The sequence below is a fragment of the Oryx dammah genome, unplaced genomic scaffold (assembly GCF_014754425.2).
Source record: "Oryx dammah isolate SB20612 unplaced genomic scaffold, SCBI_Odam_1.1 HiC_scaffold_3, whole genome shotgun sequence".
NCBI lineage: Eukaryota > Metazoa > Chordata > Mammalia > Artiodactyla > Bovidae > Oryx > Oryx dammah.
Window position 1 is genome coordinate 35,771,793 of NW_024070187.1, and position 14,231 is coordinate 35,786,023.

A 14,231-nucleotide genomic window follows, 5' to 3' on the forward strand; every position below is an offset into this window, starting at 1 on the left:
TCTCAACAGTAAACCCTGAACAATCCCTTCCCCCCCACATCCATACATCCTAGGCTTCTTGAAGGCACATGTATCTGTTTCATCTTCACAACCTGAACATGTCGATACTCAAAATGAAAGAGTTGTTCATAAATGGATGAAGTCAAACAACCAGCTTTTTCCAACACAAATTAACACTTAAACCTTAACAGAGCCTTCAGTACAAGTCAAATACATGATCACTTACTTCCCTTGAATTTCAGCTTTCATTCTAAAAGTTTATATCTGTCCTATGTATTTAAAAAATTTCCTTGATCCTGAATTCCACTATTCCTTATCACCTATCTGTCTTAATTAGGTCAAGTGGCTTCAGGAAATAATTCATATTCACTACTTCCCTTCCCTACCATTATGGCATCTGATAAGAAATGGTAAGTAATACAGGGTTGGGGAGAATCCCCGAATTCAAAAGGCAATGTTAAAACATGTCAGAGGCCAGCAAACTGACCATAAAAGCAGACCCAAGGGATTCTGAGCTCCTATCATGGGAGCTGGAAGAACCCTAGGAAAAGGAAAGAAAGTTCTGGAAAAGGGTGGACCATTCCTAATCTTGCTTCCAGAGAGGATGATTTTAATTATTTAGAATATTTTCATTGTTTCATATTTGAAAAATAGAAAACAGAACTGCTGAAATAAATCTCTAGGCCCAAGATGGCACCCAGGTACCATGTCACCAAACCGAACTTTCACACTCTGAATGCTCAGCCTGACCAGAAACACAGTACATCCAGTCAGCCAATCCCCAAACACCAAGTTTACTCTGGGCTCTATACTTATTTCCTTGATCAGATATGCAACCACAGTCAATCATGCCCTATTTTCATACTGAAGCTTCTGACACTCTACAAAACTTGCCCTTGCTCAAAATCCCTTGGGAAGAGCATTCCATTGCTTATGAGCTCCTATATGCTTTCAATCTATAGGCTCTTTTCCCTTAAATAAAGAACATCAAACTCATCACTAAATTGCTTTAGTTTTTTCATTTGAGAGAATAAAATGTAGGAAAAGTAATTATGAAAACCGTAAGATTTTATAGGTCCAAGAATTCTGATTTTGTATCTCTTTTAGTAGTGTTCTAGACTGTACCACATTCAAAACCATATTTCGGTCCTGGTACCAAATGAAGCACTTACATTCTCTTAGTTCTGTATACACATAGATTTACTCCCTTTTGAAAAAACAATATTTAGAAAAGTACCTTTTGAGAGTGCAAGAGAATGATAATCTCCACATGTGATCTGAATTATATGTTTTTCTTGTAAAATGCACTGAAACCTGATGAAAGGAAATATATTTTATGTTGATCACAAATAAGTCACAACAGTTAAGAATTATTAACTGTATTTAATTAGGATTGAAGCTCAAAAAAGTTAACTTCACATTCAGCACATCTAAAATTATTATAATAATAATATGCTTCAATTAGTGGTTTAAAAGGAAAATAATGTTCATTCTAAAATTGTGGTAAGATGATTCTAAGACTCTTTTACAAACAATAATTTTATGATGCAGGAATAATACAAGATGAAAATAAGTTCTAATTCACAAGATCTACTAGGAAAAAGTCTCACAAATCATTCCATGATAATTCACTTTTCTCCGAGGTTGAAAACTACTCTGGGGTTAAATGAGTTAATTAGTATGTAAGTCCAATTTGGGGATATGTGGACTAACCAATCATTTCCTTTAAGTGCCAAATCAACACATGGTACATCCCCTGGGAGATACAAATTGATTTACAGTTCACTAGTCAGTTCAGAATTCATCATTTACTTAAGATACCACCTTATAAAGCAAGGATCATATAAAGCAACATTTTCCTACAAAAATTATGATTGCTTTTTGAGTGAAATTTACATCATTTTTAATAAAAAGAAAAAAAACTTTCCTACCTTGCATGTTCTATGCTATACTTGTACTCAAATGGTTTTCCATCTGAGGATAGAACCAGCATGTGCTCTTCTCCTTGGTCCATGGAATGTATCTTCATTTTTTTCCCTAACTTTATGCACTCTGCAGAGCAAATCCAACAGGAAGTATCATCACTCTCACTGTGACCCACTATTATTATTCACTTAATTATAATGCACTTAAAACACTTGGAAAAAAATGTTAACTACACAACTCGACTTAACCTGAACTTCTCTTTTAAGAAAATTCAAATGTAGCAAGCAGACAAATAGCAATGCCTAGTGTCTTGACAACAGATTTTTTTCTTAATTTGTGCAAGCATTGATTTATACTGTTTTAAATTGAATATATCTTTTCAATTAAAATAGCTAACTATTTGCTTTTAGATTCTTGTTTAATACGTTCAAGGAGAGAAACTAAATTTGAAGTGCTAGAAATGAAAAAGTCTGTAAGAAACTATAATTTAATTTTTGGAGAACATACTTCATTTTAAGAGTAAATGAGGAATTGGGTTTGGGGGACAATTTTTTTAAAGGATGCTATTAAAAGAAATTGTACTGTCAGTGAATATTTAGCGCTTTCTCAAAGTTAAAGATTTAAAACTGTCCACTAAACCCTTTATTTTTATCTCATTTAATTTGTTCACAAAAAGTAGGTGGAGTTAGGACCTTGTTTCAGTTTTCAGTTCTAATGAAATAAAATCTATTTATGCAAAAGATCAAAGCACAAACCACTTCATAATACAAATTCTAAAGAGAACCAAACCAGTCTGGTAATAAAGAATGGCCCAATAGACTAAAGCTTTTTTAGAGACTCAGCATTTCAAATCAGTTGGGAAAAAGGAGGGTTTATTCAAAAAAGGTGGGTTTATTCAAAAAAAGGTACTGGGACACGGCTAGCCATTTTGGAGAAAAAAATAATCCATATTTCCCCACCTCACTCCTTAAGTCAAAATAATTTCTAAGTGTACTAAAAATGTTAGGTTTAAAAGCAAAATCTTAAAATCAGTAAAAAGATGAGCACATTAAAAAAATTTCGGATTGAGAATAGCTTTCTAACATAACAAAATGCGTAAGTCTCCTTAAATAAAACGACTGATGTAGTAAACTATAAAATAACATTAGCAAACGGCAAGTCGGGTAAAATTTTACAGCGTAAATGACCGACAGACGGCTACTCTTACTCAATATACAAAAGCTCTTCCAAATAAACACGAAGAAGATAAACAACTCATCTTTTTTTAAAAAGCGAGGCAAAGATGTCAATGAACTGGCAGTTCACACCCCCCCCCAAAAAAAAACTCAAATAACCTATAGAAAAAAAAGGTTCTCGACTTCCCTCAAGTTAAAAGCAAAACGAACAAAAGTAAAATATCATTTTCTTCACGCAACAGATGGGCAAACTTTTCAAAATTAAATGTGTGGTCACTTACAACCCCCTCCACCTATAAAATTCGGAGTCAGGGTCACCAGAGCTAATAAATCTCTATAGAGATTACCAAAGTGCAACTGAAAGCCCTCTTTAAATTGCTTGCACACGTAACACATTATCACTGAGAACAAGAAAACCCAAACAAGATTCTCCAAAGACTCACAAAGTCAGAGCCGGTATGTTCTAAAAGGCGTAAGTGAAAAACACATTTTGAACAGAACCCAAAGATAGAGGCAGGCTGGCTAAGATGCTGCCGGGAGACTCCCTCCATGAGGCGGCGGCGGAGCGGACCTTGCGTTTCTCGCCTCCGTCCGACCCAAACTCCGAGCCCGCGAGGAACAAGGCTGGAGAACTCAGGGGTGCCAAACGCGAAAAGACCCCCGGCCGGGCGCGCTTCTACGGCCCGCGCGGACCGCTGCGCCGTCGGGTCCCCCCACTGTCTCTCGCGGGTAAAGAAGGACCGCACACCCACAAGTCGGGCCGCTCTAGAGAAGCGTCCGTGCGGGCCCCGGCCAGGCCGCCCACCGCACTCACGCCCCCAGTCCGCGGAGGGGATGGCCGAGCGGGCGCTGCGCGGCCTCACTCACTCGGCTTCCTGGCGCCGTCGCTCCCCGCCGGCAGCTGGTGGACCTCGACGCCCGCCCCGCCGCGCTCCAGCACCGCCAGGCGCCGGCGCGTGCAGCACATCTGGCGTGTCGCCTCGGGCCTCTTGGACAGCGCGCTGCGGAGCCCGGCGGCGCTGGGGAAGAGCCAGAGCTTCGCTCCCCGAGACTCCGCGGGCGCTGTCGCGGAGGGCCGGGACGCGGCGGGTCGGGACTCGCGGACCCGCCCGGGCACCGGGCGTGCGCCGCCCCGCGACCCCCTCCGTGGCCTCCCCTCCATCGCCAATTTCCCGAGCTCCTCAGCCGCGTCTCAGCTGTCCGAACGTTCGAAGGAGACCGAGCTGAGGCGAGCAAAAGAGACGGCCAAAGCCTGAAGGCGCCCACCGCCCCCGGGCGTCGTGGTGCGGAGCCGCAGCGAGCGGAACGCACCCCGACGTCTAGGACCCGCAGCCTCTCTACCCCGCCCCGACGCTGGGCGCCCGACGTGCTGTTTGGGGGCGGAGCCGGCAGTTTCTGAGAGAAACGAAACTGATTGTTGTTGTTTTTAAGGGAGCGGAATCGAAAAGAGAAAGGGAAACTCGATGATTTGAAGACTGGCTTGGACGGTGGCCAGAGTAAACAAGGCGCGGGTCTGTGAAGAGGTGGGAGGCAGGGCTGAGAAGATGTCCTCAGGCGGGCAGTGGCCGCCTGAACTGGACCGGGCGGCCTTCGAAGAAATACTGCAAATTCCACTAGGAGGAGCCTTGACACAGGCGGACTTGCAGAATTTCCAGAAACCATTGTGACAAGGAAAGCTGAAGTTTGCTAAGCGTTCTGCTCCAGGCTTTGCCACAGCATAATGGTAAAGCTGCATAGAGCTATCCCATCTAACGGCCCACACGACGGTGACTGCAACGCCAGTGCTGTCAATATATTTTTGCCTTTCTAGAGTTTCTCACGAATGGAATCAGATTTGTGCAGTCTTTTGTGTCTGACTTTTTGCACTTAGCATAAAGTTTTAAGATTCAGCCTGTAGTGTTTCATCGGTGGGCTTCTCTTTTTTATTGTTGAAGGGTAGTCTATTATATAGATATACTACAATTTCTTTATCCATTTACCTATAGGCAGGCATTTTAGTCCTTTCTGGCTTGCGGCTCCGATGAAAAGAAGTGCTGTGAATACTGTGAACAAGGCTTTGAATAAATGTGGATAAATGTTTTCATTTCTTTGGAATAACTAAAAATGAAATTGCTATGTCATGTGGCAAGTACATGAATATCGTTTGAAGAAACTACCATACTTTTCTAAAATGCTATGTACTGTTTAACATTGCCTCCAGCAATTTGAGAGATCCAGGCCCTCTGTATTCTTCCCAACATTTAGTACTGTCAGTCTTCTTAATGTTAGCAGTTGTGGTAGTCTAAAATACCATCTTACTGCAGTTTTAATTTCCATTATTCTCTGGTAGCTCAGTGGTAGAGAAGCCGGCTGCCATTGCAGGAGCCACCAGCTTGATCCCTTGATTGGGAAGATCCCCAGGAGAAGGAAATTGCAGTCCACTCCAATATTCTTAGCTGGGAAATCCCATGGACAGAGGAGCCTGGTGGGTTAGAGTCCATGGGGTCACAAAAGAGTTGGACAGGACTGAGCAACTAAACAACAATGATTAATGATGGGAATTTTTTCAAGTGCTTACTAGTGCTGATCTCTGTCTCCTCTTTGGTGAAGTGTCTGTTTGCATCTTTTGCCTATTTACTGATTCCATTGCTTATCATCTAAGGTTTTTTTTTTTTTTAATGTATGAGTCCTCTATGTTACATATAAAGTTATTTACAAGATATATGTTTTGAAATATTTTCTACCAGTCTGTCCTTGCCTTTTAATTTGATTAAAAATGTCATTTTAACTAATACTGTACATCAACTATACTTCAATAAAAAGAGGCAAGTTATGATAAAACTAAAAATAAAATTACATGAAAAATGTCATCTGAAGAGCTAAAGTTTTAATTTTGATGCAATTTATTCATTTTTTCTTTATCCATTCTTTTTCTCTTACCAACATTATTCCTGCTTTTTTTTTGGTGTTAAAAAATCTTTGCCTAACCCAAAAATAACAAAGATTTTCTCATACATTATCTTCTAGAAGTTTTACAGCTTTAGGTCTTTGTTATATTTCAAATGAATTATTTTTTATGGTGTGAAATAAGGGAAGAGGTTCATTTTTTTTTTCTTATCCATTTCCACCTGTTCCAATTTGCCTTGACTCATTGAATTGCCTCAGAGTCTCTGTCGAAACTGTTGACTATATGTGATTGGACTTATCTCCGGACTTTTTATCGTGTTCCATTGTGTATTTTGGTTTTTTACTCCAGTACCACACTGTGTTAATTACTGTAGATGCTAATTGACTCAAAATCAGTTCACCTAAGTGTTTGACCATTGTCCTTCTTCAGTTGTTTTGTCTATTTTAGGTTCTTTGCATTTCCATAAATATTTTAGATTCACCTTACCAATTTCTACAAAACAGACTGCAAGGATTTAGCAATTACTCTAAATTAGATCAGTTTAGGAAGAACTGACCTTATGATAATATTGATTCTTTGGTCCATGAGCATCTCTCGCCATTAACTTAAAGCTTCTTAAACTGTTGCAGCAATATTTTCAAGTTTTTGGTGAGCAGTCAAACATATTTTGTTAAATTTATCCTTATGTATTTACTTTTTGATATTACAAGTTGTACTTTAAAAAATTTCAGTGTTTGATTGTGAGTATATATGTGAAATACAAGTTGCATAGTCGTGTCGGACTCTTTGCAACCCCGTGGACTATGCAGTCCATGGAATTCTCCAGGCCAGAATGCTGAAGTGGGTAGCCTTTCCCTTCTCCAGGGGATCTCCCCAACCCAGGAACTGAACCCAGGTCTCCCACATTGGAGGCTGATTCTTTACCAGCTGAGCCACAAGGGAAGCCCGTGAGTATATATAAATGTATTTGATTTTTATATATTGCCTTGAACCATGACACCTTTCTATATTTACTTAATAAATAGTTCTAGTAGATTTTTTTGTGTGGATGCCTTTGAATATCCTACAGATAACTATGTAATTGATAAATAAGATAGCTTTACTCTTTCCTTTCCAATCATTATGGCCTTTTTTTAAAGTTTGGCCTGATGTATGGACTATTACATCTAGTATAATGTTGAATAGAAGTGATGAGAGACATCTTGAACTTCTCAATTTTAGTAGGAAAGCATTTCTTTCACCATTAAGTATGAAGTAATCAGGTTGAGTAAGTTCCTAGTTTGCCAAGAGTACTCATCTTGCATGAGTGAGTACTGAATTATGTCAACTTTTTTCTAACTCTACTGAGGTAATTACACGATTTTTGTCTAATATGGTGAAAATAATGGATTTTCAAATGAATTTCTGAACTAAGTCCAAGTTGGTCACAGACATTATATTTTACTGAGTGTTTTGTGTGTTTAAACTCTGTAAAAGATTTTTTAATCTGTGATCATATGAGAGATACATGTAGATTTCTTTTCCTGTAATGTCTTTATCTGGTTTTGGTATTAGAATAATGCTGGCAGAAGAGAATTAATTGGGAAGTGTTCCCTCTTCCTTTATTTTCTGAAAGAATATATAAAGAACTGGTACTATCTGTTCTTAAAATGTTTAGTACAGCTCACACATTTGCATAGACAAAGTAATGTTGGAGTTGAAAGGCCTGAATAACAAAATCCAAAAGTCAGGTGTTTAAGGATCTCTTCTGTACCATGTCACAGAACCTCTGTCCATAGTTCTTCAGGCACTCTGTCTATCAGATCTAGTCTCTTAAGTCTATTTCTCACTTCCACTGTATAATCGTAAGGGATTTGATTTAGGTCATACCTGGATGGTCTAGTGGTTTTCCCTACTTTCTTCAATTTAAATTTAAATTTGGCAATAAGGATTTCATGATCTGAGCCACAGTCAGCTCCCAGTCTTGTTTTTGCTTACTGTATGTAGCTTCTCCATCTTTGGCTGCAAAGAATATAATCAATCTGAATTCAATATTGTGATGTCCATGTGTAAAGTTGTCTCTTGTGTTGTTGGAAGATGGTGTTTGCTATGACCGGTGCGCTCTCTTGGCAAAACTCTGTTAGCCTTTGCCCTGCTTCATTTTGTACTCCAAGGCCAAATTTGCCTGTTACTCTGGGTATCTCTTGACTTCCTACTTTTGTATTCCAGTCCCCTGTGATGAAAAGCATATCTCTTTTTGCTGTTAGTTCTACAAGCTCGTTTAGGTCTTCATAGAACCTACATAGAATTTTTCAGCATTAGTGGTTGGGGCATAGACTTGGATTACTTGTGATACTGAATGTTTTGCCTTGGAAATGAACAGAGATCATTCTGTCATTTTTGAGATTGCATCCAAGTAATGCATTTTGGACTCTTTGGTTGACTGTGACAGCTACTCCATTTCTTCTAAGGGATTCTTGCCCACAGTAACAGATATAATGGTCATCTGAATTAAATTCATCCATTAGAATACATTTTAGTTCACTGATTCCTAAAATGTTGATGTTCACTTTTGCCATCTCCTGTTTGACCACTTCCAATTTACCTTGATTCGTGGACCTAACATTCCAGGTTCCTATGCAATATTGTTTTTTACAGCATCATAATTTACTTCTTTTACCAGTCACATTCACAAAGGGCATTGTTTTCACTTTGAAAATGCCCTTTTCCATCTCTTCATTCTTTCTGGAATTATTGCTCCATTCTTCTCTGGTAGCATATTGGGTACCTACCAACATGGAGAGTTCATCTTTCAGTGTCATATCTTTTTGCCTTTTCATACTGTTCATGGGGTTCTCAAGGCAAGAATACTGAAGTAGTTTGTCATTGTACAGGAGGCAGTGATCAAGATTATTCCCAAGAAAAAGAAATGCAAAAAGGCAGAATGGTTGTCTGAGAAGGCTTTATAAATATCTGAGAAAAGAAGAGAAGCAAAAGGCACAGGAGAAAAGGAAAGATACACATTTGAATGCAGAGTTCCAAAGAATAGCAAGGAGAGATAATAAAGCCTTCCTCAGTGATCAATGCAAAGAAATAGAGGAAATCAATAGAATGGGAAAGACTAGAGATATCTTCAAGAAAATTAGAGATACCAAGGGAACATTTCATGCAAAGATGGGTACAAGAAAGGACACAAATTTTACGGATCTAACATAAGCAGATTCCAGGTTAAAGCGTCTGCCTGCAATGTGGGAGGCCTGGGTTCGATCCCTGGGTCAGGAAGATCCCCTGGAGAAGGAAATGGCAACCCAATCCAGTATTCTTGCGTGGAGAATCCCATGGACGGAGGAGCCTGGTGGGCTACAGTCCATGGGGTCGCAAAGAGTCGGACACGACTGAGCAACTTTACTTACTTAACATAAGCAGAAGCTATTAAGAGCTGGCAAGAATACATAGAAGAACTACACAAAAAAGATCTTAATGACCCAGATAACCATGATGGTGTGATCACTCACATAGACCCAGACATCCTGGAATGTGAAGTCAAGTGAGCCTTAGGAAGCATCACTACGAACAAAGCTAGTGGAGGTGGTGAAATTCCAGCTGAGCTATTTTAAATCCTAAAAGATGATGCTGTGAAAGGGCTGCACTCAATATGCCAGCAAATGTGGAAAACTCAGCAGTGGCCACAGGACTGGAAAAGGTCAGTTTTCATTTCAATCCCAAAGAAAGGCAACGCCAAAGAATATTCAAACTACAGCACAATTGCTCTCATCTCACATGCTAGCAGAGTAATGCTCAAAATTCCCCAAGCAGAGCTTCAACAAAACGTGAACCAAGAATTTCCAGATGTTCAAGCTGGATTTAGAAAAGGCAGAGGAACCGGAGATCAAATTGCCAATATCCATTGGATCATCGAAAAAGCAAGAGAGTTCCAGAAAGACATCTGCTTTATTGACTACGCCAAAGCCTTTGACTGTGTGGATCACAACAAACTGTGGAAAATTCTTAAAGAGATGGGAATACCAGACCACCTGACCTGCCTCCTGAGAAATCTGGATGCAGGTCAAGAAACAACAGTTAGAACCAGACATGGAACAACGGACTGGTTCCAAATTGGGAAATAGTACATCAAGGCTGTATACTGTCACCCTGCTTATTTAACTTATATGCAGAGTACATCATGTGAAATGCTGGGCTGGATGAAGCACAAGCTGGAATCAAGATTGCTGGAAGAAATAACAATAACCTCAGATACGCAGATGACACCACCTTTACAGCAGAAAGCAAAGAAGAACTAAAGAGCCTCTTGATGAAAGTGAAAGAGGAGAGTGAAAAAGGTGGCTTAAAGCTCAACATTCAGAAAACTAAGATCATAGCACCCAGTCCCATCACTTCATGAGAAATGGATGGGGAAACAATGGAAACAATGACAGACTTTGTTTTGGGAGGCTTCAAAATCACTGCAGATGGTGACTGCAGCCATGAAATTAAATCACTTGCTACTTGGAAGAAAAGCTATGACCTACCTAGACAGTGTATTAAAAAGCAGAGACATTACTTTGCTGACAAAAGTCCATCTAGTCAAAGCTATGTTTTTTCCAGTGGTCATGTATGGATGTGAGAGTTGGACCATAAAGAAAGCTGAGCGCCAAAGAATTGATGCTTTTGAACTGTGGTGTTGGAGAACTCTTGAGAGCCCCCTGGACTGTAAGGAAATCAAACCAGTCAATCTTAAAGGAAATCAGTCCTGAATATTCACTGGAAGGACTGATGCTGAAGATGAAACTCCACCTGATGTGAAAAACTGACTCACTAGAAAAGACCCTGATGCTGGGAAAGTTGAAGGCAAGAGGAGAAGGCGACGACAGAGGATGAGGTGGTTGGATGGCATCACTGACTTGATGGACATGAGTTTGATCAAGCTCCAGGAGTTGGTGATAGACAGGGAAGCCTGGTGTGCTGCAGTCCATGGGGTCACAAAGAGACAGACATGACTAAGCGACTGAACTGAACTAAGGATCTCTAAGATGTACTTTTCCCCTTAAAATTCCAATAGTATACATCTAGGCCTTCATTCCATTTATTGTAGAAACCAGATATATCCAAAATAACTATGAGAATTTGCTGGGGGCTTACGTTTCTACTAACTACCTTACAATCTAGGGTTTTTGGTGAAATCTGTCTGGTCTGTGTGTCCTCAGATTTCAGACCTCCTTCCACATCAGCACCTAGTGTGGACGTTACCCCATAGTTTCCTTTCCCACAGCACCACTGATACAAGGCTTTTGTGTATGGTTTGGGATGACCATAGGCAGTTATAGAATAGCTTACAGTTTTAAACTTAATATGAGATAGAAGTGGCTCACAAAATTCATTTCCAACATGCTTATAGGTCTCCTTTAATTCATTCTATAGCTATGATGCTGAAACATATTTCATGTTCTTCATTTTTTTCCAACTGTAATTAGACAGGAGTTCCTGGTTGGGCTCAGCCTTTAACTAAAATAATGTTATTTTCGTTTAGAGTGATTCTTAGAACACAGCACTGAATACAAGCCATTATTCAGTAAATTAACATTTAGATTTTTCAAAAAGATTGGTTGGCTATAATCAAAACTCTGGAGACATTTCAGAATAAGAAAAAACAAACAAACAAATATATATATATATATATATATATACACATGCCTCAAAACGTGAATTCATTTACAGTTTTATTTTTTTGAACTTCATATTTGTAGACTGTTTATCAAGGTTTCCCTGGTGGCTCAGATGGTAAAGCGTCTGCCTTCAATTTGGGAGACCCAGGTTCAATCCCTGGGTCAGGAAGATCCCCTGGAGAAGGAAATGGCAACCCACTCCAGTACTGTTGCCTGGAAAATCCCATGGATGGAGGAGACTGGTAGGCTACAGCCCATGGGGTCGCAAAGAGTCGGACACGACTGAGCGACTTCACTTTCACTTATTAGATGTACAATTTTTTTTAGTGTATCTTTTAGCTTTTAATATTCAGTATATTTTAAAATGATAATTATTATTCAGGAAATAATTCAGTAAAAAGCAATCATTCTCATAGCAAATTTAAGGAACAAGAAATGCTGGTTTATTAACAATCTTATCCTTGACTCATCATGTCAGTGTTTATTCCAGCATTTGTCAACTAATTCTATCTAAAATCCATCAACCTTTGTGCTAATCAGATCTAAAGAAGAAACTGTACTTCTGTACTAAAGAACAGGAGGATCGTAGGGTGAGAGGACCTGAGATGTGAGCCTCTTAGAGGTCCGTATCACCCTGTAACTGTGTGTGAGATAAATCCTTTGTTGCTGTTGATGGCTATTTGAAGTGCTTCCTTCATTTCTTCCATTGTAGAATATTTAGGGAGCTCCAGAATATTATGACATGTCAGTGATCTTAGGAAATCTCTTTCACTGAAAGTCCCAGGACAGCGAAACCAGATTCCTGTTTTCTGTATGCCTTTTACATGTAGTCTATCATTTCCTGTAAGAAAAACTAAAAAGAAATAAACTTCAGTTAAGATAGTTCATAGAAAGAACAAAACTTAAAATGGAAAGGAAGAAATTAATCACTCCATTCAAAAATATCGGGTCCCCCTTGTGCAAAGAGAACTACATGGGACCACGTTGGGTGAAGAAAAATCATGACATTTGGTCTTTGTCTTTGGTGAGTTCACGATCTAGTTGGGGGAAAATTACGTATGTGAAAAGATAACAGCAAGATACAAGGAGTTTAGTTTAGCTCAGCTAGGAAGTATGATGTGAAGAGGTAATGAAGACACTGAGCCTCAAGGAGGGGCAAGAGGTGCCAGGTTAGGGTGACAGGGAAGCTTCAGGTAGAAAGAAAGAAACCAGAGAAGATGTATGTGAACTCACTGAATGCACAGCCAAAGAATCCCTGGACTGAAACAAAAGTTTCCCACTAAGAAAGAAGACTGGAAAGGCAGTTTGGGCTTGTGGAGAAGTAGTTAAGTTTGTGGAAAAGTTGTCCTCAAACATCCTCAGTAGCAACAGAAATAGCAAGAAAGTTGTGTACGAATCTCAAGAAGAACTAAGAAATGGGATGAAAGATAAGAGAATAAGGCATTAAGTCTGTCCTATGGAAACCCAGGGTGTCCACCAAGAGAGGTTCTTAAGTCTTAGTGGTCTGGAACATGGGCTTTGAATTAGTCTGCTGGGTTCAAATTCTCATTCTGACACTAACCAACTGTCAGAATATAGGCAAGCTACTAAATGCTGCAAGCCTCTTTTTCCTCATATCTGAAGTGGGGAAAAATAAAAGTACCTGCTTCATAGGCTGCTATTAGAATAAAGGGAAGTAATTGTTATAAAGTGATCAGGACAGTGCCTGGTAAAAAGAAAGCACACAATATAAATGTTGTTCTTATCATCATCATCAGTGGTCACTGCTACTATTAATCATTAATAGTATTTGAGACAGTTGACATTGCCCTAATTCCATAGGACTTTAGATAAATAAAGGTAGGAATGTGAGATAAAAGGCTCAATTAGGAGCCAACTAAAGTAAAGAAAGAAGACACAAACTGGGTCAGTGTAGACAAGGTAGTAAAATAACAATATCTTTATTACTAACATTTTTAAAAAATGGAAAACAGGCTTAAGTAAGAAAAAAAATAGTGGTCTAGAAGGTAGGGGCCCTGCATTCTAACCCTTGCTTTGCCACTAACATTTGTGATACACTATTAATGACTTTATCTCACATAAGATATTTTAAAAGATATGTAATTATAGATTCATCTATTTCTGCAATACTTACAGAGGAATTTTCTCTTTTCATCCAAAGTTAAATTATGGAAAGCTTTCCAAAACATCAGTATAGTAGGATGTGACTCATGGTATCCTTGCTCATAAATAGAATTCTTGAAAAAAAAAAAGAGAAATTTGGTTTTTAGGGGTAATTTTTGTTTGGAAGACTTGGGGGTGCTTTAGTTATTACCTACCTTTTCAAATTGTTTCCAGTCATAGTCAGTATTTCCAATTATTGCTCTCATTAGTTCTTCAGGCTTGAAATGTTTAAGTATCTCTTTGTCAAAAAGTTTATAAAATCCTCTCTGAAATTCCTCATAAACTGCCTTTACAGAGGTGTTGAAAACATAATCAACACACTTGGAAACATAGTCTTTCCTGAAGAAAGCAAAATAAAAAAGGCCAATAATATACTTAACCAGTGACTAAACTATTCTCTACTTTGCCTTTTCATCATTTCTATTAAGAAAGAAAAAT

The 14,231-nt window shown here is 39.0% G+C and overlaps 2 protein-coding genes across 4 annotated transcripts in view; both read right to left on the reverse strand.

Annotated features, from left to right (window-relative positions):
- HERC5 (HECT and RLD domain containing E3 ubiquitin protein ligase 5) overlaps nucleotides 1–4,425 on the reverse strand; it is a 45,684-nt gene extending 41,259 nt beyond the window's left edge. For all 3 annotated transcript variants that reach the window (XR_005720662.1, XM_040237879.1, XM_040237878.1), the window contains exons 1-3: nucleotides 3,969–4,425; nucleotides 1,932–2,052; nucleotides 1,238–1,314 (exon numbers count right to left, since the gene is read on the reverse strand). Coding sequence is in view for 2 of the 3 variants with exons in the window: in XM_040237879.1 (XP_040093813.1) it covers nucleotides 1,238–1,314; nucleotides 1,932–2,052; nucleotides 3,969–4,263 (493 nt within the window). In the remaining variant the exon portion in view is untranslated. The remainder of the gene's footprint in view (nucleotides 1–1,237; nucleotides 1,315–1,931; nucleotides 2,053–3,968) is intronic.
- A 6,928-nt stretch (nucleotides 4,426–11,353) lies between these two features.
- Nucleotides 11,354–14,231, reverse strand: part of LOC120861949 (probable E3 ubiquitin-protein ligase HERC6) — a 52,755-nt gene continuing 49,877 nt past the window's right edge. Inside the window, exons 21-23 of the mRNA XM_040237880.1 lie at nucleotides 13,949–14,132; nucleotides 13,765–13,867; nucleotides 11,354–12,483 (exon numbers count right to left, since the gene is read on the reverse strand). Of these exons, the coding sequence (XP_040093814.1) occupies nucleotides 12,260–12,483; nucleotides 13,765–13,867; nucleotides 13,949–14,132 (511 nt within the window). The 3' untranslated portion in view covers nucleotides 11,354–12,259. The remainder of the gene's footprint in view (nucleotides 12,484–13,764; nucleotides 13,868–13,948; nucleotides 14,133–14,231) is intronic.